Below are 23,521 nucleotides of genomic sequence, written 5' to 3'. Positions count from 1 at the left end.
TGAGGTAGGGGGTCCATGGTCACTCCGTCCTGTGTGAACATCCAGTTGTTGAAGAGACCATCATTTCTCCATTGAGCTCCCTTAGTACCTTTTTCAGAAATCAGTTGGCCATAAATATAAAGGTTTATTTCTGAACTCTTGATGCCATTCCATTGATATACACGTCCGTCCTTAGGCCAGTACCACGCCTTCCTGATTATTCAGCTTCAAGTAAATGTTTGCTGAATGAGTAAGTGAAAGAATGGAAACTATAAGAATAAATACAGGGCATGAAATCTGGCATTCACAAAATCTATGAATTCCTAGAAAAGTCCATGTCATTAAATTTCTTTATTTTTAAAAATAAAGTTGGGTGCCCTGGAGGGCATTTTGGGCAAAAACCCCAGTACAACGTTGCTTGGTAAAATGAAGGACTCCTTTATCACCTGTGTTGCATTTTCATCTGTTTCCTAAGTTTGGACATTTGTTCGTGGTTTTTACTGAAAGCAGGACCCATGTCCTCCAAGTACGTTCCCACCAGCTCCCCTTTCCGTTCAAAGGTAACAACCCCTGCTCACAGGCAAGCACCCTAAACTCTGGGTGACCAAAGACCTTCGGTTGTAAATCTGACCACAGCAAGGCTCCTGTCCAGCCGTCTTCCCACGGCTCCCACCCGCTCATCCAAGGGCTCTGTGCAGGCCCAGGAGTCTCACAGACCCACAGTCCAAGCCCTGGGGGACTTGCCATCAAAGATGCACTTTCTGAGAGTTAGGAATGGCCAGCAAAGGGGCGGCTCTGCTCACCTCCATAGTACAGTATTATAGAAAGACCTCATAGCCGGCCAGAATGGAGCTCTCAGATCACAGAGTCTCCTGGCGTGACCGGGGTCAGTGGAGAGAAGAGCAATCTGTGGGAACTGCCCACTGCGTTTCTAAGGCTTCCAGTTAGCATCCATGAGAAAACCCTTCTGTGTGCCAAAGCCTTGCGTTTCAGCAGCTCAGAGCCTGAGTGGTCAGGTGTGGGAGTGACCGACCGAGTGGCCCGGCCACGGTCAAGCAGCTGGGGGATAGCAGGACCAGAACTTGAAGTCAGCGCCCAGCCCAGCCTGCTTTCCAATTCCCCACTGTGCCCTTTGTGACCAGTCTTTCAAAGGCCCAACTATTCTGCCTGTTGGGAGGTGGGCTGGCTCTCTCATCTTCTCCAGCAGACTCCCAGCCCCATCGTGGTTGGAGTGATGTAGACAGAAGAGGCTCCAGTGGGGGCCCTGGGAGTGGTGGAGGGTCGGGTCCAGTAACCTGGAACTCTGGGAAGGGAGTTGGGGACAATCAGGTGGTTGGTTGGGTGGGAGTTCCCAGAGAGGCCTGAGGCTCTCAAATCTGTGTGCTATATGACCAGGTCCAGTTCATGGCATGGGATTTAGTCCAACATAATTGCCTCAAGATTTCTTCCAGCCTCCTAATAACATATTAGCTCGGTGAACACTATCATTTGGTGAGTAAGAGCCATGGAGTCAGGCAGAGAGGCTGGACATCTTATTAGCCATATGGTCCTGGGCAGGGCATCTCGAAGTATGAGATTCCTCCGAAGTGAAATGGCGATGTTATTGTCCACCTCGGAGGGCAGATGCAAGAACGGAACAAGATAATGCACATAGTCATTACTCGGTAGATGATTTTTTATTTTTTTATTTTTATTTTATTTATTTATTTTTAAAGATTTTATTTATTCATTTGAGAGAGAGAGACAGCCAGCAAGAGAGGGAACACAAGCAGGGGGAGTGGGAGAGGAAGAAGCAGGCTCATAGCAGAGGAGCCTGATGTGGGGCTCGATCCCATAACGCCAGGATCACGCCCTGAGCTGAAGGCAGACGCTTAATGACTGAGCCACCCAGGAGCCCCTCGGTAGATGATTTTTTAAAATGCAGATGTGGCTTCTGAACAAATCCCCTAGGACCCCTCCCGTCAACCAACCTGGAGGCACCCCCGGTGAGGCCTGTGGGGACCGGGAAGCAGCCAGGTGGGGGCCCCTGACCGCACACCCTCCCTCTGCTCCCCACAGCCACCGGAACCATGGAGATCGTGTACGTGTACGTCAAGAAGCGAAGCGAGTTCGGGAAGCAATGCAACTTCTCGGACCGCCAGGCCGAGCTGAACATCGACATCCCGCCCAACCCTGAGCTGGCCGAGCAGTTTGTAGAGCGGAACCCGGTGGACACGGGCGTCCAGTGCTCCACCAGCATGTCGGAACACGAGGTGGGGCCCTGCCCCGGGGCCCGGGCCGGTGGAGGTGTGGTCGGGCAGGGTGGGCCTGGGTGACTCATCTGGGTGACTGGAAGCCAGTGAGAGTGGCCCAGTACAGATGCTGCCAGTATGAGGGCAGAATGGCCCCATGACCCACCACGGTGCCCAGGGGCAGGAAAAGACGCCGCACCAGCCCTTCCCTGGGCAGGTGAATATGACTCGGGATGCTCGCTCTCCCGTGGGCTCTGGTCTCACCCCGAAGACTCTTACTAGATTCGTCGCAGGCATGTGGTACAGCTGGGAGAGGTAAATTGAGGGAGTGGGGATTCGGATCTACAAGCACCTGCCCAGCTTGTGGAAAGGAAAGGGGGCTGTGGAAAGTTCTGTCAGAGGGGCCTCCATGATAGGAGAACAGAGCCTCATGGTACAGTGTGAGCTCCCTGCCTGTCTAAGTGGGTGTGTGAGCCGCCTCGATTATGCCAGACGCTGCAGAGAGAAAACTAGTTTGAAGGAGAGAAGCCACTTGGTCAGGTCCCAAATCAGCCCCGTGAAAATCACACTTGATTTGGCCAAAAACGCTTTGTGGGTGGGTAACTCACGGTTCAAACGCACTGAGTTCCTTGCTTTCCCAGGGCTCATTGCTGTCACAGGGACCAGGGTGATGCCGTCCACGGAGCAGCCAACTAAACAGGATGGCCTCTCCACCCTGTGCAGACTTGTCGCTTTTGCGAGCCCTGGCTTAGGAAGGAAAGGAGGAGGAGAGTGACTGCTTCCTGGGTTTTGGGGTGATGAGAAAGTTCTGGAACTAGATGGTGGTGATGGTGGCACAACGTCGGGAAGGTCCTTAATGCCACAGAATCATACATTTTTCAGTGGTTAAAATGGTAAATTTTATATGTATTTTACCACAATTTTTAAAATGGGGCGAAAATAGAAAGGAGTCAAAGTGACAAGTTTAAGGGATAAACTACACCTGTATCTACCATCCGCCCTGCCGCAGAGAACGGGCAGAGCAATCCCCACCCTCCATCATTTCCATGTGTCACTGCCCGTGACATTGTACACGGTAAGCCAGAGCAGGCTCCTTCGCTGCTTTTTCTTTGGGATCGCACAGAACAGATGTGTGGGCTCCTCTGGTCCATTAGGGTTTAGATAAAGTCAGACCTGGATTTTCCAGGGTCCCTGGCATCAGCCGCAAAGCTGCTAGCTCTGTAGGGTGTCACTTCCGTGGCTACCTGTGACCACCTGAGGACCAGAAAGTTCCTTGCTGGAACCTGACAGTATTGTGGCTTTGGCCAGGACACCTCATCGGTCCATCCCCAAGTGTTTGGAGCCCGGGGGCGGGGGCCCCAAGATCCTGGTTGGCGGAAATGGCCCCGTGTTTACACATGGGGCAGGCATGTTCTCACCCTTGGCTCTTGGTTCAGGCCAACACGGAGCGGTTTGAGATGGAGACCCGGGGGATTAATCATGTTGAGGGGGGCTGGCCCAAGGATGTGAACCCCCTGGAGCTGGAGCAGACGATCCGGTTCCGCAAGAAGGTGGAGAAGGACGAGAACTACATCAATGCCATCATGCAGCTCGGCTCGGTAAGGCCTCCTTCAGCTCCAGCCATCACGCCAGCTCCCTGCCTCATGTGAAGCCCTGGGCGTGCCTGGCGCTGTGCTCGGCTCCTGTGGCTACTCGGGCAAGAGTACTGACTACCTTCAGGAACCTTCTACCCGGAAACAGGCAGACCACTCCACAACAGCAGACCAAAGGGGAAGACAGGAAGGTGCAAGGGCTGGGCAGGCTTTAGGAGGAGTCTGACAAGTGCTCCCCTTAAGCAAAGAGGACCCCCAAAGAACCCCTCCCAAAAGCCACCTGCCAATAGGGATCATTCATTCATTCATTCATTCAGCACATTTGGACTGAGCTTCAAGCCTCTGCCAGGCACAGCAGAGACTGCAAAAATGAGTTGCAAAAAAAAAAAAATTGCAAAAGTTCATATACATCCTGCCCCAGAGTTTATAATCCACTGGAGGTCAAAGACAAATACAGAGATATCTCCGTATAATGTAGAAAAACATGCTGTAAAATGAGGGATGACTTGCTATTTTTTTCTATAAGGAAGAAGATTTGATATCATGCTAAAGGGATCAGGGAAGGCTTCCTGGAAGAGGAGGCACATAAGCTTGGTTTTCCTTGTTGGACATCTGGAAAAATGGAGAGGGCCCTCTGGGTGGCAGAACCAGAAGATGGGTGCTGTATATGGAGTGATTACTAGTTCTGTTTGGCTGGAAAGTGTTTCTTCACCTTTGTTTCATTGTTGTCCCCCAATGAACCTTTTTAGACATTTTTTCCTAATTGCCTTCCCCATGAAATTTTAATACCATATGTACATTGTTTATGTACTGTATATATATCTGTGCTTTATACATAACAAGTAATATTATTTTACCCCCCAAAACCAATTTTCACGAAACCCCTTGGAGATGATGGTGCCCCCATGGAGAATGCAAGGGCTGGAAGGATGGGAAAGACCGCTGAACAGGTCTTGTCCCTCCCAGACTCTGTCTCAGTCCTGGTCAGGCTGCAGGAACCTCCCTTTCCTGCCAAGAACTCCCGCTCTGTCCTCCGCAGATCATGGAGCACTGCATTAAACAGAATAATGCCATTGACATCTACCAGGAGTATTTTGACGACGAGGATGCGGTGGAGGTGACGGAGGAGGCCCCTTCAGCTAAAACCATCAACGTTTTCAGGTACCTCTCTAGCTAGGCAGATGTCTGGCCAATCTCTGTCGCCCCTACAGCTGCAAGCTTCTAAAGGTCACCCCTTGCCGATCACCCCATGCCGTGGGTGCAATGCCCTCCGTGCTCCGAGCTTGGTAAGGAGCAGAGCAATAGAACAGCCAGCAGCCCACTGGTGCTTACCTCGGGGGCAGGTCTGGTTGATGGAAAAGGAGGGCAGACGGCAAGGGAAAGACTAAGGGAATTTGCAAAGCTGTGTGCAAGCCGGGTCGATTCATGCAGGGCAGAATGAGTACAAAGTGTGGGACATCCGTGCCCCAGCAACACTGTGGACAAACAGGACCCTCGTCCCACACTCACGGGAGCGTACCTGGTAGTAACCTCCAAGGACAGTGCTTTGACAACAGGGCTTTCTCCCATAGCGTGTGTGGAATCACTGTGTGTGTGGACATTCACTGCAGCGGGGCGTGTGCTAGCCAGAGACCGGAAGCAAGCTAAATGCATCGGTAGGGGACTCCTAACAATTCTGGTAGGCCCACACCGTGGAATGCCACGCAGCTGTCAGAATGAAGGCGCCAGCCTGTTCTGGGACAAGATTTAGTTTGTGAAACCAAACCAGAGCAAACAAGGTGCAGAACAGTACATAGGGTAGCTCTATTTTTTGTTTAAAAAAATGTATATATATATTATATATATATATGTTATATATATATTATATATATAATATATATATATAAAATACATCCATATACATAATATATATTATATACACCTGCGATTTTGTGAGTGGCTAGCCTCAAATGCCAACTCTGGGGGATTCATTGTGCTACCATGACCTGCTGAGGGTCCTGGGCAGTACTTGACCCCGTCCCAACACAACTAGGAAGGACCCTTTTGTGATCCAGGGCTGAATCGCAGTGTGTGGAGCAAGACCAAGGGCTGCCAGGAGAGGGGCCGGGGCGGGGCTGCCCTTCCTGCTGCCCCCGCCCTGCTGGGGTCTGACCTTCCACAGGGATATCTTAGCAGGATGGTGGGTTAGACATCATCCCATCCAACCTCTACGTTTGACAGATGAGGGGACTGACCCCAGGGAGGGGACGGTGCTCAGGACACACAGTGGGTGGGTGACCCAATCAAGGATGGGACTCTGGTCTCCTGGATTCCAGGCTGCACTCCTCTCACTCTAACAGTGCTCCTGGGAGGAGTGAAGTGGGGGAATCAGGGGGTGAGAAAGTTATTCGGATTCCCACTTTCCTTCATTCCTTCTGATTTCTTCAAGGACAAAGTCTCAGATTGGGCCTTTTCTACTTCTTGCTCATTCCCCTTCCTTCCCTCTTTTTTTTTTTTAATTAAGAGTTTATTTTTCAGAGCAGTTTTAGGCCCACAGCAAAAGTGATTAGAAAGTACAGTGAGTTCTCATCTGCCCGTCCGCCCCGCACCCCCACATCCTCCCCACCATCAACACCCCCGCCCAGGGTGGGGCCTTTGTCACCGTCATGAACCAGCGTTCTGATACAGCACAATCACCTGGCAGGCTTATAAACAGAAGAAGTTTCTTTCTCACAGCAGCTCTGAAGGCTGGAAGTCCCAGATCAGGGTGGTTGGGTTCTGTGTCTGGTGAAGACCCACTTCCTGGTTCACAGGCGGCCATTTTCTCACTGGGAACTCACATGGCAGAAGGGGTGAGGGAGTTCTCTGGAGCCCTTTATCAGGTGCTAATCTCATTCTGAATGGCTTAGGACCGAATTACCTCCTACAGCCACCCCCCTAATACCATCCCCTTGGAGATTAGGTTTCCACATATGAACCTGCGGGGACCTGGGGGGACTCAGCCTGTAGCACCCCAAAGTCCATAGTTTACATTAGGGCTCACTCCTTGTGTTGTACATTCCGTGGGTTTTGACAAATGTATCATACAGAATAGTTTCACTGCCCTCAAAGTCCCGTGCTCCACCTACTCATCCCTCCCTACCTCCAAACCCTTGGCCAACGCTTGATCTCTTTACTGTCTCCATGCTTTTGCCTTTTCCAGAATGTCACGTAGTTGGAATCATACAGTTTTGTGGCCTTTTACAGACTGGTTTCCTTCACTTAATGATGTGCGTTGCGTTTCCACCCTGTCTTTTCGTGGCTTGATAGCTCATTTCTTTTTAATGCTGAGTAATATTCCCTTGTCTGCATGGACCCTGGCTTATTTATCCATTCACCTGCTGAAGGGTGTCTTGGTTGGTTCCAAGTCTGGGCGATTATGAACAAAGCTGCTGGAAACATTCACATGCAAGATTTTGTGTGGACAAAAGTTTGCAACTCTTTTGGGCAAATACCGAGGAGCAAGATTGCTGGATCCTCTCTTTTCCCTTTTATGTCAATAGCAATGGGAAATCAGGCCTCAGGCTCAAAAGTTTCAGCAAATGGAAATATCGGACTGGAATTTAATATGTTTTATTTCCATGGATTTAGTGGTCATCATTGCCTTCTGTTTATGGCTAGTGAGAGTGGATTTTTTATTAAGGGAGTCCTCTAAACTTTGTTCTTAAACTAAATTTCTCTGTGGGGCATCTGGGTGGCTCAGTCGGTTGAGTGTCTGACTCTTGGTTTGGGCTCAGCTCATGATCTCAGGGTCATGAGATTGAGCCCCATGTCAGGCTCTGCACTGATCATGGAGCCTGCTTGGGATTCTCTCTCTCTCCCTCTCCCCTGCTCTCTCTCTCTGAAAGAAAGAAAGAAAGAAAGAAAGAAAGAAAGAAAGAAAGAAAGAAAGAAAGAAAGATGAAAAAAGTTTTCATAAAGAAATAATTGAGTAAATAAGAGGTAAAGAGGTGTGGGGAGTCTTCCACTTCCATTCTAGTCTTCTGCCTCTTGCTCTTCCGTAAAGGGATCCCCAGGAGATCAAGCGGTCAGCCACACATCTCTCCTGGCACCCTGATGGCAACAGAAAGTTGGCCGTGGCATATTCTTGCTTGAATTTTCAACGGGCACCTGAGGGCATGAGCCACGAGTCGTACATCTGGGACCTGGGTGAGAAGCAGAGGGGTCCGGGTGGCCGGGAAAGCTGAGGGGGGGGCAGGCAGAGGCCAGGAGAGCACAGGAGTGGAAGGTAGAAGCCACAGGCCTGGGACTCTCACAGGGCTGGTCCCTCACAGGGAAGGACCAGGGACCCCAGGAAGCCGCTCATCCCTTCCCTGTCTGGGGTCAGGTGCAGCCAAACAGGAGCCATATCAGAAGCAGGAAACTCCCTTTGTTTCCAGATCCTCTATCAGGGCATTCAAGACTAGACCCCATCAAATCCCAATTCAGACAGACTCACCTTTGTCCCACCTTTCCTGGCATTTGTCCTTCACCCATGGCCGGGAGGGGCTGTGGGTCCACTTGGGAGCAACACCCTTGTTGACAAAAGGACTCACTCCAAGAGCGCGAGCCTGGCAGGGAGCCGGCAATGGGGGGCTACACGCTGTCAGATGTCCCTTCACTGTCCCCAGCGTGAAAATACACGTTAGTTGTTACGAGTAGGAGTAGGTGCCAAGCTCAGAACTGAGCACATGACACTCTTGAGCAACCCAACAAATGCTTACGGCAACCTGGGGGCCGACTCCACCATTAGCCCCCCCCCATACAGACAAAGAAACTGGCTTGGAGAAGTCAGGGAGAGTTGGCTTTAAGTAAAAAACCTTGTGGTCACACCTGGTTTTCTACCAAACCCACAAAATGGACACACACACACGCTCCTGATTACCAGAAATAAAACCACTAGAAGAGCCCCTAGGGTGAAGAGTGCCAGATGCTGGTCACCGGGGCCTAGAGGTGGCAGCCAGGAGGGGTTTCCAGTCTTCCCCCCACCCCCGACCCCTGTCCTTCCTACCTCCTACCTCTAGAAGGGTTCAACTGTTTGACTCTGTCCTTTGCTTTCTAGACCCAGTAGGACCATTTTTTCTTTGTCTTACAGAAAACCCCAACAAGCCTGAAATTGTCCTGAAGCCGTCCTCTCCTCTTGTCACCTTGGAGTACAACCCCAAGGATTCCCACGTGCTTCTGGGAGGCTGCTACAATGGGCAGCTCGGTAAGGAAGGGCCTGGGGCTTGACCAGGAGCCAGCCCAACCCCCGCCCCTGTCCACCAGGGCCCACATGCCTGCCCGAGCCTCCTGCAGGGCACAAAGGGAGGTGGGGACTTCCCACAGCGGATGAACTCCAGACATCCGGGCGAGTCGGGGCTTGCTGATAGCTCAGCTGTGTCTCCAGTTCAAGTAAGTCTGAAACAAGTTCAGAATAAAAAGTTTTAAGAAAATTATAGGTCAAATATAAAGTCAAGGAGAATTTCCGCCCACCTGTCCCCAGCTGGCATAGAGTAGCTGGGGGCAAAGGGGTAATGAGACCTATGAGGAGGTCCATCTCGGGAGAGGCAGGCAGAGACACCTGTACGAGAATGGGTGTAAGTGATTCCCACCATGCACAATGAGTGGGGACATGTTCCCTTCTCCTTTGATAATCGGGAGCGTTTGGTACTAATTCTTCTTTAAATGTTCAGTAGAATTCACCAGTGAAGCCATCTGGTCCTTCCTTATTGGAAGTTAAAAATTGCTAATGCAACCTCTTATTGATTGATTGACTGATTGATTGATTTAGAGAGCATGGGGTAGGAGCAGAGGGAGAGGGAGAGAGAGGATCTGAGGGACACTCTGCCCTGAGCACAGAGCCAACCCTGGGCTCTATCTCACAACCCTGAGATCATGACCTGACCCGAAATCAAGAGTCAGAGGCTCAACCGACTGAGCCACCCAAGCACCCCTCTAATGCAGCCTCTTTTTTTGTTCTAGATTGCTTCACACTTGCTATGTCTTCTTGAATCAGTTTTGGTAGTTCCGTCCCCCTTTCTTTCTGTTTCTCAGATGGATCATCTCAAATGACCTACGTCCAGCTCAGGGGGGTCTTCTGTCTGCTCAACTGTGTTGTTGAGCCCCTCCACTGAATTTTCATTCCAGTAAACATATTTTTCAACTCCAGAATCTCTATTTTGTTCTTCCTTTTAAAAAGAATTCCTATCTCTTGGGGCGCCTGGGTGGCTCAGTCAATTAAGCGTCCGACTCTTGATTTCAGCTCAGGTCATGATCTCAGGGTCATGGGATTGAGCCCCACATCGGGCTCCATGCTGAGCGTGGAGTCTGCTAGAGATTCTCTCTCTCTCCCTTTCCCTCTCCCCCTCCCCTGCTCATGCTATCTCTCTCTCTAATAATAATAATAATTCCTGTCTCTTTATTGATATTTTTTACTTAGCAAGATATCATTCTCATACTTTCCTTTACTTCTTTAGATACCATTTCCTGTAGTTCTTTGAACATCTTTAAAATCAATGATTTAAAGTCCTTGTCCAGTAAGTCCAACAGCTGGGCTTCCTTGGGGACAGTCTCTGTTTATTGTCTTTTCTCCTGTGTATTTTCTCATTTCTTTGTATAACTTGTAACTTTTTTTGTTGGAAATGGCTCTCTTTACATAATATAAAGTGACAACATTGGGAATCAGACACTCAGGCCTGCACAGGGCTTGTTTTCATTGCTATTTGTCATTGTTCCTTTCTTCAGTGAAATTTCTGCACCAGTTCTGTGAAGTCTGTACTCTACTGTGTGTGGCTGCCGTGGTCACTGCTTAGTTAGTTTAGTGGCTGGACAGGGACTTCCTTAAGCACCTGCAGCCAACCAGTCTTTGCTGAGAGCCTCTGTGTGCCTGTTTGAGCATGCCTGCGACACTGAGCCAGGCGGCTGCCAGCCCCGCCTGAGCCTCTGTGCATAGCCTCAGGGTCAGCCAGGGGCAGAGCTTAGGACCTCCTCTGTTCTTTCCTGAGCGTGTGCATGGCTCTGGGCACGCATGTAGCCCCCTACCCAGGCAGGTGCCCTTCTGGATCTCCAGAAAGATGTCGGAGATTTTCAAAGCCTCTATGGATATTGTGTCCTCCAGGCTTGCCCTTTGAGCTTTGTGGTTAGTTTGCTGTTTGCCCACCTGTTACCCACCACTTCAGGAAGCTGCAAAGTTAATCAGTTGCCTGTAATTATCATTCTTTTCAACAGTTGCCTCCATAATAAGACTTTTTTTCACTCGGCAAGCTCCAAGTCAGGTCGAACACATACAGCTTGCAGGGGAACCACCACACAGGTCAGATAGTCACCGTTCTTTGGACAGGAGACTCTGAATGAGCTCTGGCCACATTACCCCTCCTGTGGCTGCCAGGCTTCAGGTTTTCACCAGGAAGGAGTAATGTTATTTTTTTTTTTTGAGGCTGCCGTGGGACTCAGAGAGTGTGGGGTCTTAACGAGGGCAAGTTAAAAATGCTACAAAACTCAGTGTCCTTACTAACATTCAGCTTTCTCCTGAATACCTTCCGGATGGCTGCAAGCTTTTGGCTAACTTGTTCTGAGAAAGTTGACCGACGTTTGTTGCCAGTTTTCTCATTGCTTTTATGGAGGAGAAGATTTTCAGAGGTCCTTAGTCTGCTGATTTTGCTGATGGAACACCTAGAAAACTGGTTTTTGGATCCCTAGGGAGGTTGGAAAGAAGTTGCCCACATGGGCCCTGGCTGCCTGCCCACCCTCCACCTCTGGCCCCCAGGCAGCAGACACTCAGCCTCCATGGCTGCACCCCAGGCCTGATGTGACCTTGGGCCTGAGAAGGACTCCCTACCCTCCTACCTTCACATGTTCTCTTCCTTCCCCTTCTTCCTCCCAGGGTAGGAGCCAGATGGCAGGGAAGCTTCTTAGACACTCTTCTGAGGCCTCTGACCCTCTCTCAGACCTGCCGCCTCCTGCCCGGGAACAGACATGAGCTCCCACAAGTCTCCCTGCCAAATTACCTGGTGCCAGAGTTCTAGAAAATGAGCGGAGCCACTGTGCCATGATTTATTCAGGAGCCTTGCCTTGCTCATTATTCATAACCCCTTTCAGGGTTTTTCATGCCAGCTCAGAGCAGCCAGGGCTCTGGGGTTCTGCTGCCTGTGAACCCCCGAACTCTGCTCTGCCCAGGCTGAGCAAGCTTAGCTAAGAAAGTCCATATCTGGGCCAGGCCAGTCCAGGGGCAAATGCCTTGGACTTTGATTCCCTAAATCAAAACATAGATCATGTTTTTATTGCTTTCCTAGAAATAGTTTTGTGTAACAGACTGGGTCCTCGCTGCACATTTGTGGAAAAATGAGAATGAAATCTGCCAAGACAGAAACTAGATATGTTTTGAGGCTTTCTTGGTAAAGCAGCAGGGGTGATGCCCCGGTAATGGGTGTGAGCAAAGGGTCTGTGAGCTGCATTCCCATCTCCCAACAGGGGCAGCCAAGGTGTGGAGGATTAAAGGAAAGGAGTTTATGTAGCAGGAGAGATTTGCCTCAGTGTTCTTACTTTCAGGAGCCTTTCTCTGGGGTGGAGACACTCTTCTCTTTGGCTGGCCCGCCGCCCCCCCATCCTAGGCTCATCCTCCATCCATGCTCCTTCTCACTCCTTCCAGGAAGCTTGCCCTGACCACCGCCATGTGTCCCTCACCGGAGCAATCCCAGCATGGGCTCTACTTGCCAGTCCCCCTTCCTGCCTCTCAGGGACAGGGACAGTCTTATTCCCAGAGGCTTCCCGAGGGCCTAGCGTGGTGCTCAACACAGGACAGAGGCTCAACGGAAATGAGCGAAGCTTGCACTCTGGGAGCCTTTCCACAGAGATTGTGTGGGAACTTCAGGGGTCAGTAGGAAACTCAGGCAGGTTGGGACCGAGCCCTGATTCTAAAAAAACACACACCTGCCAAACCAAGAAAAGCAGCATCCCTCCATTGCCTGCTTCCTGCACCAGGGAAGGGAGCCCGGCTTCCGTTCACCTTCCCCTCATTTTCCCCCCTGCTAGCCTGTTGGGACACCCGGAAGGGCAGCCTAGTGGCGGAGCTGTCCACCATTGAGTTCAGCCATCGAGACCCTGTGTATGGCTCCATCTGGCTGCAGTCGAAGACAGGCACTGAGTGCTTCTCGGCATCCACAGATGGGCAGGTACCTGCTAGCCATTGTAGGGGGCAGGATTGTGGGGAGCAGTGACACTTCCCTGCGTCCCCTTCAGAATCCCCAGGGGAACATTTCCTTTTTGCATTTTATTTTAAAATTGAAGAGTAGGTAATACGTGCACATGGAACAAAATCCAAAAGGTACAAAAGGGCAGACAGAGAAACACCTTGCTCCCACATTTGCCCACCAGCCTCCCAGCCCCCCTCTGCATAGACGCCCACCTGCATCAGCTTCTTACGGCTGCCTTCAGGGATAGTCTCTGTATACAGGAGCAAATACACCTGTCTTCTTCACTCTCTTCCTGCACACCTCACACATAGGTAAATATCAGCACGTGACATTTTTCATTTAGTTAATGAAAGTTAAGAACTGCCTGAGAGGGGCACCTGGGTGGCTCAGTCGGTTAAGTGTCTGACTCTTGATCTCAGCTCAGGTCTTGATCTCAAGGTCGTGAGTTTGAGCCCTGAGTGGGGCTCCACACTGGGCATGGAGGCTACTTAAAAAAAAAAAAAAAAGAACTGCATTGGGTATGCCATAATTTATTTAAGTGGATTTCAATATGTTGTCATTCTAAGAATAATGTTGCCAACAGTGTAATTTTTTTGAAGATTTTATTTATTTATTTGACAGAGATAGAGACAGCCAGCGAGAGAGGGAACACAAGCAGGGGGAGTGGGAGAGGAAGAAGCAGGCTCATAGCGGAGGAGCCTGATGTGGGGCTCGATCCCAGAACGCCGGGATCACGCCCTGAGCCGAAGGCAGACGCTCAACCGCTGTGCCACCCAGGCGCCCCGCCAACAGTGTATTTTATATAGGTTTTTGCACACGTGTGAAGGCACACCTATAACATACAGTGGGATTTCTGGATCAAAGCATATGGGCATTTATAACAGTGTTATGTTTCGCCATATTGTGGGGAGGCTTTATGAGTTCAGATTCCAGAGCACACATTTGGCAATTCTGATGCAATAGGTCTGGAGGGAGGCCCCAGCATCTGGATTTTATGAAGCTTGCCCATAACCCTGATGACCAGCCAGGTTGGAGACTGTGGGCCAGAGCAGTGGTTCTCCAAAACGTGTTTGTCCTGCAGGTTACTGGGCACCTCTCACATCCACCCCTTTGGCCCCAGTGTTTGGCCCCAGAAAGGTGGCAGGGGTAGGGAAGGCAAATGCCAGGAGAATCGAGGGACCTCTGGTCTCACAGTCGGCCCATCCTCCCATCAGGTCATGTGGTGGGATATCCGAAAGATGAGCGAACCCACCGAGGTGGTGATCCTGGACATTTCCAGAAAGGAGCAGTTGGAGAGCGCCTTGGGGGCCATCTCCCTGGAGTTCGAGTCTACTTTGGTGAGTGTTCCCAGCTCTCCCTTCCCCGACTTTCTATCGCTGGGGCAGCCAGAGCGGAGGGCAGACTACGAGTGCACTAGGTAGCTCCAGGGAGGGCCATCGCCCCTGTGGTCACCCTGGACCTGTGTGGTCTTTCCAAGGATGTTCCAGCAGGGGGCAGCAGAGTTTCTTGCGGAAAGTAGCAGAGCCACCTTATTCACACAAAGCTGGTGGCTGCGCTGAATAGAGGGCAAGGTTTTGCAGAGGACGGGATCCAGAAAGGCCCATTCTGTGGGAAGAGCCCTATCCAGGACCAACATGGAGAGTCCAGGCCCTGCCCCTGCCTCGGGTGGGTCGCTTCACTTTCTGAAGGGAAGGACGAGATGTTGGAGAGGGAAATGAGGTCAGAGGAGGCTTCTTGGAAAACCGGAATGCAGGCACAGTTACAGCGTTTAGTGATGGGAAGGAACGGGAAAGAAATACCGTAATTGAGCAGTAATGTGAATGTGTCAAAGGATGGAAGCTTCTAGAAGCAGCAAATGAAGACCCCCCCCTCCAAAGCAAGAAAACAACTTTCCCAGATGACTCTTGCCTTGGGCTGGTTCCTGGTTTATGTCTCTCTGAAGCCCAGGCCGGGCTTCCCTTGGGGATGATCCCTTGTTTGCTTTCAGGTCATGTGACATCATTCTCAGGCCCTTGGGAGGTGGAGGTGCTCTGGCTTCACCCCTGCCCCGGGAGTCCCCACCCAAGGCTGGGGAACCAATGCTGGTGAAGTGAGTTGAAAGACAATTTAACTGACCCCCACCCCTGGGCCTGGTAGTCAGGGTGGAGAGGACGCAGGGAAGCATTCTGTCCTGAAATCAGGGACGTCTAGAGCAAGGGCGGGATGTGGTGACCAGGCCACCACTAGTCCCCAGCTGTCCCGCACCTGTGACTGAGCACAGGCTGTGCTGGACACTAGACACTGTCCTATGTGATGAGCTTACATAATCACACACGACCGTCCTGAGAGATAGTGTTATTACCCCTACTTTCCAGGTAAACAGATGAGTCTCAGTGTGGTAAGTCATGCGATCTAGAACACGGGGCGTCTGGGGTTCAAACCCAGGGCTCTGACTCCAGGCGCAGGCTTGCCAGGCCGACCCCACCGAGAAGTCTGAGGCCGGCGACATGGGGGGCCATCCGGATCTGGGTGCTTCTCCCCGTTACTAGCTTGCAGGAGCCCTGCCGTTTATGTCCTTACTCACTCTTCCGGGCCTTTCAAGCTGTGTCTCTTTGCTTTCCTTTGACCCCCAACCTGGAGTCCAGTTGTTTCTTTTTTTTTTTTTTTTAAGATTTTATGTATTTATTTATCTGAGAGAGAGGGAGAGAGAGTGTGCACATGCGAGCGGAGGGAGGAGCAAAGGGAGAGGGAGAGAGAGAAGCTCAAGCAGACTCCTCGCTGAGCGCGGAGCCCCCTGCGGACTCGATCCCATGACCCCGAGATCGTGACCTGAGCTGAAATCAAGTCAGACCCTTAACTGACTGAGCCACCAAGGCACCCCTGCTCTTCCTTTGTAAAGCCATGAATTCCCTTCCGTTTTAAAGCCGAATGCAATTCCGCCGCATGGATAGACCGCATTTTGTTCGTCCATCCGTGTCACTGGGGTTGGGACACTTGAGTTGCTTTACCTCTTCGCTGCTGAGAATAAGGTGCTATGAACAGGGGTGTATGGTAGAGCCCAGTTTTGCAGGGAGTGACTGGGGGCTGGCTGAGGGGCTTTCTGGACTCATGCTTTACACTCTTCTTTCAGTCATTCGCTTTATCTGTGAACAGACATTCAGGACCCGTACGGCCAAATGCCTAGTGGACACAGTGATGCTACATGAGGAGGTGTCCGTCACGGGCGCCTGGGTGGCTCGGTCGGGGAAGCATCTGCCTTCGGCTCAGGTCATGATCCCAGGGTCCTGGGATCGAGCCCCATGTCAGGCTCTCTGCTCAGCGGGGAGTCTGCTTCTGCCTGCCATTCTGCCTGCCACTCCCCCTGCTTGTGCTCTCTCTCTATATCAAACAAATATAAAATCTTAAAAAAAAAAAAGCGGTGTTCATCGCGTGGCTGCTGCTGAGTCTCTCCAGGGACTAGAGGAGTCTAGAGGGCTTCATTGAGATGGGCCCTTGAGCAGGTTCTCGCAGAGGGTGGGGTCTGATGAAGCCGGGAAGGGTGGAGGCAGCTCCTCAGGAGAGGCCAGGGAACAGCCTGAGCAGAGGCTTAAACCCAAGGCCCTCCCGGCACCTTCGGACCCTCCTCCCCGGCCCCAGAAGGCTGCTCACCATGACAATGAAGCCCCGAGCTGACATTCATGGCGCCCTCCACTCCTGTGTCACCCCCTCCCCAGCCAACCAAGTTCATGGTGGGCACCGAGCAGGGCATTGTCATCTCCTGCAACCGCAAGGCCAAGACGCCAGCCGAGAAGATCGTGTGCACCTTCTCGGGCCACCATGGCCCCATCTATGCCCTGCAGAGAAATCCGTTCTTCCCGAAGAACTTCCTGACCGTCGGCGACTGGACCGCCCGCATCTGGTCAGAGGACAGCCGGGAGTCATCCATCATGTGGACCAAGTAAGAGGGAGGGGGGAGGGCCAGCCCAGGAGGCCCCTGAGCCTCCATGTGTCCCCCCAGAAAATGGAGAGAACACCCCTCCACACCCACCTGAGCTCGTGCCAGGAGCGGTCTAATCACGAAAGAATGTGCTTCAAACAGCCTTGGGTTAATTTTCATGACCTCAAGGCAACCCTGCAAGTAGGTAGCATTGCTCTTCTTGTCCCTCATTCTCTGTGTCAAGGGACAGGGCCACGAGGAAGCAAAGCTACTTGCTCCCGGTCCTTCAGCTTGTAAGGAGCTCAGGTGGGGTTTGAACCCAGGAAGCTTGGGTTAAGAATCGGGGCAGCTCATCAGGACGGCTTGGTGGGTCCCCTCGCCTGTGAGGGCGAACGCGTAGGAGCAGAGCGGGACAGAGCTGTGAGCTCTGTCGTTGGATCAGAGAAGCTTCTGGGCTCACCCAGTCTGCCCAGAGGAGAGGCCAAGGGGATGCCGTGAGACTGAGACCCTCAGCGTGGTCCCACTGCCCCCGGGAGCGGGGGGGCGAGGAGAGCCACCTCCACAGAGATGTCACAAGGCAGGCAGAGCCCAGAGACCAGAGCCAAGGCATGAGGTGGGGGGACAGGTGCCCTTTCAGCCTTCACGCGTGTGGATCTGGGGCTCCTTTCCAGCTCACGTGGTCCCGGGTCTTGCAGGGTTGGTGCCACGGTGGACCCGAACGGGCACCTTCTCTTCCAGTGGTTCCCAAATCTGGGTGCTTCAGGATCTCCTGGGAGAAGTTATTATTATTTTTTAATCCAGATCTCAGGGCTGCTGTAGTCGATCTTGCCTTTGACCCAGGAATGGGCATGTTAAATATTTCTCCAGTGGCTTTAGGACTCAGCCTGTCTTTGCTTTTGGAGCAGAAATCTGATCGAAACTCCCTATTCCACGGGGTGGAGAGGGACGCCCAGAGGGTACAGAGGATAGCGCTTTGCTCCGGGTCTCACAGGGAGTTAGAGGGCTCCACACCACCTACCTGGGTTCTGACTCTTTCATTATATATGTGTGTGTATACACACACACACACACACACACACACGTAATACATTTATAAATATATATTCAACCATTTTATCAAGGTGTCATTGACATGGAAAAGACTGTACGTACTCACCGCATACAGCTCTATGAGTTTGGGGATAAGTGAAACCACGACCACCATCAAAGCCATAAACAAACCCATCGCCTCTTTCCTACCCCCTTTATTATTGTTATTCTTGTGAGTGGGGGGAGGTAAGAACACTCAACACGAGATCTGCCCTCTTAGCAGATTTCACTCTTTGGCACGGCGTTGTTAGCTAGAGGTATTACTAGATCATACTAGATCTCCAGAACTGATTTACCTTGCATAAATGAAAGTTCATACCCTCTGACCATCACCTTCTTGTTTCCGCCCCCCGCCCCCCGCCAGCCCCTGGCAACCAGGGCTCTACTCTCTGCTGCTGTGAGTTTGACTTTTTTAAGATTCCACGTATAAGTGAGATCATGCGGTATTCGTCTTCCTCGGTCTGGCTCATTTCACTTAGCATAACACCCTCCAGGTCCATCCATGTTGCTGATCCCCTTTTGTAAGGCTGAATAATATCCCATTGGATCTGTAGACCACACCTCCTTTATTCGTTCATCTGCTGATGGACGTTTAGGTTGTTTCCGTCTCTTGGCTGTTGTGAATAACGATGCGATGAACATGGGGCTGCAGGTATCTCTTTGAGGTTCTGATTTTAATTTCTTTGGATAAATACCCAGAAGTGGGATGGCTGGATCGTAGGCTAGTTCTATGTTTAATTTTTTGAGGCACCTCCACACTGTTTTCCACAGTGGCTGCACCAGTTTGCTTTCCCACCAACCGTGCACGAGGATTCACTTTTCTCCGCAATCTCGCCAACACTATCTCTTGTCTTTTTTGATGATGGCCATTCTAACAGGTGTGAGGAGCTCTCTCCTTATGTGTGTGGTTTTGGTTTTCTTCTCTTTAATCCCTTTGTGTTTTTGATTTGCATTTCCCTGTTGATGAGTGAAGGTGGGCACCTTTCCATGAACCTGCTGGTTCAACTGCACGTTTTCGGAGAATTATCTGTTCAAGCCCATTGCCTAATTTTTAATTGGGTTATTTGTTTTTTTTTTTTTTCTGTTGAGTTTTTTGATATGAGTTCCTTATATATTTTGGATATGAACCCTTTGGATACAAACCCTTTGGATATTAACCCTTAATATCCCTTTGGGATATTAGCCCCTTATCACATATATGATTTGCAAATGTTTTCTCCCATTCCGTAGGTCGCTTTGTCATTTTTAGGCTCTGCTGTGCAGAATGTTTTACGTCGATGCGCCCCGCTTGTTTATTTTTGCTTTTATTGCTTGTGCTTCTGGCGCTATATCCAGGAAACGGCTTCCAAAGCCAATGTCAAGGAGCTTTTCCCTCTGTTTCCTCCTAGGAAGTTTATGGTTTCAGGTCTTATGTTTAAGTCTTTAACTCATTTTGAGTTGATATTTTGTATATGGTGGAAGATAAGGGTCTGATTTCATTCTTCATGGCAGAAAGCTTTGAAAATCTAGATCCCACAAGTAGGAGGTATAGCACTCTTCCAATGTCAATATTAGGAACTTTTCTGGGCACACCGTTCTTCTGACTCCTTTCAGTGAGTCCCACGGCTGGAAGACTGGGCCCAGATCCAACGACATGCACCTGTCCCTGGAGTTAGCTGTGGGGAAACACCAGTGGCCAACCCCCTCAGAAGGACCAGAGCTTTTTTATTTTTTAAGATTTATTTATTTATTTATTTATTTATTTATTTATTTATTTGCGTGCAAGCAGGGGGAGGGGCAGAGGGAGAGGGAGATAAGCAGACTCCCTGCTGAGCGCAGAGTCCAACATGGGGCTCAATCCCAGGACCCTGAGATCATGACCTGAGCCGAAATCAAGAGTCGGATGCTTAACCAACTGAACCCCCCAGGCCCCCCAGGACCAGAGCCTTTAAAATGCAGACTGTGGACTACTAGTGAGCGAGTTGGCATGGTTAGGAGTCAGACACAAGAAAGAACTTCCTGCCAGCAATGAGACCCTGGAGTCCAGGGGGTCTGGATGACCAGAGCTGTGGCTCAGTGGCCTTTCTATCCCTCCCAACCATAGCGGTCCTTGACCAGTGACCCCCGGTTCCCCACAGGTACCACATGGCTTACCTCACCGACGGCGCCTGGAGCCCAGTGAGGCCGGCGGTTTTCTTCACCACCAAGATGGACGGGACCCTGGACATCTGGGACTTTGTGTTCAAGCAGTGTGACCCTGCCCTCAGCCTGAAGGTCATGTATATCCCCCTCCCCATGAGTCCACGCCCTCGGGGTCTCGTGGCCCAGCAGAATCACCTAGGGGAATTTAGAAAGAAAAGAGAAGCAGAAAGCCTGGCCTGTCCTCCCGCCAGACCTACTCCTCCAGCAGCCCTCGCGTGGGCTCCTGGCAGCTGACCCTTCCAGCCTAAGCTAATGTCATATTTGCATAGCTGGAGCCGAGCCCTGCTGGCTTGGGCCATGGAAGGGCATGGGGTTTGGGACACTGCAGGATGGCCCAAAGCGGGGGTGAGGGGGGTGGAAGATGAGCGAAGGAGGCAAAGGGTCTTGACAGCCAATCTCAGAGTGTGACCCTCGTTTTGTTAGTCAGGGGAGTCACCGAGGGTGTTTGAACACAGAGCTTGGCGAAGCGCCCCCCTCCCCAGGGCCCAGATCATCGGACGAGGCTCTCCTCCCCAACCGCGTCTGCCTGGCCCCTCCAACAGGTGTGCGACGAGGCCCTGTTCTGCCTCCGGGTGCAGGACAACGGGTGTTTCATCGCCTGCGGCTCTCAGCTGGGGACCACCACGCTGCTGGAAGTCTCCAACGGGCTGTGCACGCTCCAGAGGAACGAGAAGAACGCAGCTTCCTCCGTAAGTGCCCGGTGCTGACCCGGCCCAGGCCGAGTAGGCTGGCCAGGGAAAAACATCAGGCCCTCCCTCTCACCTCCTGGGAAATGCGTGGACCTTTGGGGAGGGGGCATGGTGTCCCCAAAATGAGCATGGTAAGTGGGGTCAGGAGTGTGTGGACCCGGCCTGGCTTCCGGGCCCAGGAGCACAGCAGCCCTGGGCAAGTCACCTCACCCCTCCGGGCTTGTCGCCGTCAATAGGTCAGTGTGTCTGGCTTCACAGATGACATCTCTTTGCAGGTGACCCTGTCAAACAAAGGCTCAGAGATACCATTAGAGAAGACAGAGGGAAGGCGGGGATCCTGGGGGAGGGGGCTGGGAGGCTGAGGTCCGTCACTACACCCCCCACCCCTGGGGGACACAGGAGGCATCTCCCCAGCACCATAGTCACACCGGGGAACTGAAACCCCTGGTGCCAAGGCCCTGGGCCAGCCCCCTGGCTCTGCTGGGACTGCGGGCCCACCCCCCAGCAGGTGCTTCCCCGGGCCCAGGGCCCCACAGGCCTGAGGGCGTTCTTCACGCTGTCGTCTATGTTCTGGAAACCTCTCGGAACTGGGCGACTTGGCAGCTCCGCTCCTGCCTCCTGACCTCAATGGCCAGCCCTCCTTTCTTGCCCTTAGCGTTAAGAACAGAGCTCTTTGGGGCTGCACTGAGCAAAGAGAAGTTGACCTGGCCCCCGCCCTCCTCCCATGGGCTTCCCTGTCCCCGTGTGCCCCAGATATTTGAGCGGGAGACCCGACGGGAGAAGATTCTGGAGGCCAGGCACCGGGAGATGCGGCTGAAAGAGAAGGGCAAGGCGGAGGGCAAGGACGATGACCAGAGAGAGGAGGAGACCGCCCTCAACCTGGAGCAGCTGGTCGCCAAGGCCGAGGAGGAGTTCTTCGACTTCATCTTCGCGGAGCTGAAGAAGAAGGAGGCGGAAGCCATGAAGAAGAAGCCGAAGCCTGTAGGGCCCCGAGTGGGGGCGTCGGGTTGTGGGGGGCACCGGGGGGGGGAGCCCCAGGCCTGGGTTCCTCCTGCTCGCTGACCTCCTGGGTGACCTTGGGCAAGTGGCCTCAGCAGGTGGGCCTTAACTTGTCCATCTGGCAAATGGGAGGAAAGACGCCCTTCCTCCTGAGAAACCCTAAGTCTCCAGGTGGACTGTCCCACTTTTGAGAGGCGGGTGGTGGACTCCTGGGTGCCGACGGAGCGGACAGGCTGGCGGAAGACAGACACGTGTGCAGAGAGGATAACCGGTCCCATCTCATGAGCCCTCCCCACTCTGTCTCCCTCCACTGGGGCTGGGGCCCAGCTGTGACGCCTGCTGCTCCTTTTGCATTGGGAAACACTTGGCTCTGAGAGGCCTTATTCTCACGCTGTCTGTGTGGCAAGGCCGGGCACAGACCTCTCTCCGCTTACCGCAGAGGCGATACTGGAGTCCCAGCTCTCTGACCGTCCCGCTGTCCAGAAGGCAGTGCTGACAGTGGCACCTTCCACGGCGCAGTGCACCTGGCAGACAGCAGGCTTGGTGCTGCGGGTCCTGAAAGGAGCTCCTCCCACTGTTCAAACACTCTACTTGGAGAAGCTGGGCCTCAGAGGGGAGTGCAGTGCACAGAACAACCCTGCTTCTGCCTTCCTTTCTCTTAAGTTTTCTGCAGTTGGCCAGAAGTTCTGGGGTCAGGGCTGAGAGAGCGGTGCAGGGTCCTTACGCCCATTATTTCTAGTCCGGGTCACAGCCCCGTGAGGACTCCTGTCCACTTTACAGGTGAGGGGACCAAGGAGACTCAGGAGGAGCTAGCCCGAGGTCACCCAGGCAGCAGAGCGACAGAAGTAGGACTTGTACCCGAGTCTGTCCGATGCCCTAGGCCGTGCCCGCCGTCCACACCCATGGCTCTGAGCACCCACTAGATCCTCGAGGCCACGGAGCTGGTGCCGGTCTCCTGAGTCCCCGGCAACCCAGGCCTCCACCAGCTGGCGGTTTCGGCCTCAGGGGATTAACTTCTCAGGGTGCAGGGGAGGCCTGCCCCCCATCAATGATTCTGCCCTGTCTCTGCAGAAACATCAGGCTCTGGAGGCAGATGAGGAGGCGGAAGGAGAGGACCAAGGGGAGGAAGAAGGGGACCGTGCCGAGACTCCGATCTAGAAAGGTCAGGTCGGCCTTGCCCGCGGCCCCACTCACTCTGCGCCTCCGTGTCCCACCTCCTGGCACGGCGCTGGCTTCGAAAGTGGGTGCTGAGCTCCTCCCTTAAAGGTCAGCAGAGGGAGGGCTGGGGGAGCAGAGGGGCCCTGAACCGACCCCATGCCCCACAAAAGGCTGGCCCCCACTGACTCACTGAGTCCAGTCCCAAGGGACCCCTTGGAGGGAAGGAAGGGGCAGGGCTCATGCCCGAGCTGGGGATCCCTCCTCACAGCCAGCCGAACAAACCCCGCCTTTCAGCCTGGCCCTGCGTGTTCCCTCAGGTTCAGCTTCCCCAGGGCTTTTCAGGCAATCGTTTTCCTTCAAAGCCCGCAGAGCCTCCAACCAGGCTAGCCTCAGCCGCGGCGGGGCCTCCGAAAGACCTGTGTGCAGGGAGAGGGGCTTCTCCTTCTCCCTTGCTGACCCTCCCCTTCACATGCAGCTCGGAAGCACAGTCCGTCCACTTCTAAAATGTCTCTGGGCAGCCCCGCTCCCCGACCCCCAG

The 23,521-nt window shown here is 52.6% G+C and overlaps 1 protein-coding gene across 1 annotated transcript; it reads left to right on the top strand.

Annotated features, from left to right (window-relative positions):
- The first annotated feature begins 2,048 nt into the window (after positions 1–2,048).
- On the top strand, positions 2,049–23,521 carry DNAI2 (dynein axonemal intermediate chain 2). The gene is made up of 12 exons (XM_045814452.2): positions 2,049–2,231; positions 3,647–3,808; positions 4,842–4,963; positions 7,827–7,969; positions 8,895–9,008; positions 12,812–12,951; positions 14,187–14,309; positions 16,665–16,888; positions 20,074–20,209; positions 20,680–20,826; positions 21,580–21,807; positions 22,897–23,521. Exons 1-12 carry the CDS (start codon positions 2,049–2,051, stop codon positions 22,981–22,983), a joined length of 1,809 nt encoding a protein of 602 aa, XP_045670408.1. The 3' UTR covers positions 22,984–23,521.

The sequence above is a fragment of the Ursus americanus genome, chromosome 23, assembly GCF_024610735.1.
Source record: "Ursus americanus isolate L20-20 chromosome 23, mUrsAme1.1.p, whole genome shotgun sequence".
NCBI classification, from domain to species: domain Eukaryota; kingdom Metazoa; phylum Chordata; class Mammalia; order Carnivora; family Ursidae; genus Ursus; species Ursus americanus.
Note: the sequence above shows the minus strand (reverse complement) of the source record. Positions and strands in the feature narration are given on the sequence as shown.

What these genes read in the sequence shown, in the direction of transcription:
- DNAI2 (XM_045814452.2), top strand. Translation starts at nt 2,049, where the DNA reads ATGGAGATCGTGTACGTGTACGTCAAGAAGCGAAGCGAGTTCGGGAAG. An exon ending in CTGCTACAATGGGCAGCTCG is followed by an intron (nt 9,009 to 12,811) that starts GTAAGGAAGGGC and finishes CCCCCCTGCTAG; the next exon opens with CCTGTTGGGACACCCGGAAG. An exon ending in ACCCTGCCCTCAGCCTGAAG is followed by an intron (nt 20,210 to 20,679) that starts GTCATGTATATC and finishes CCCCTCCAACAG; the next exon opens with GTGTGCGACGAGGCCCTGTT.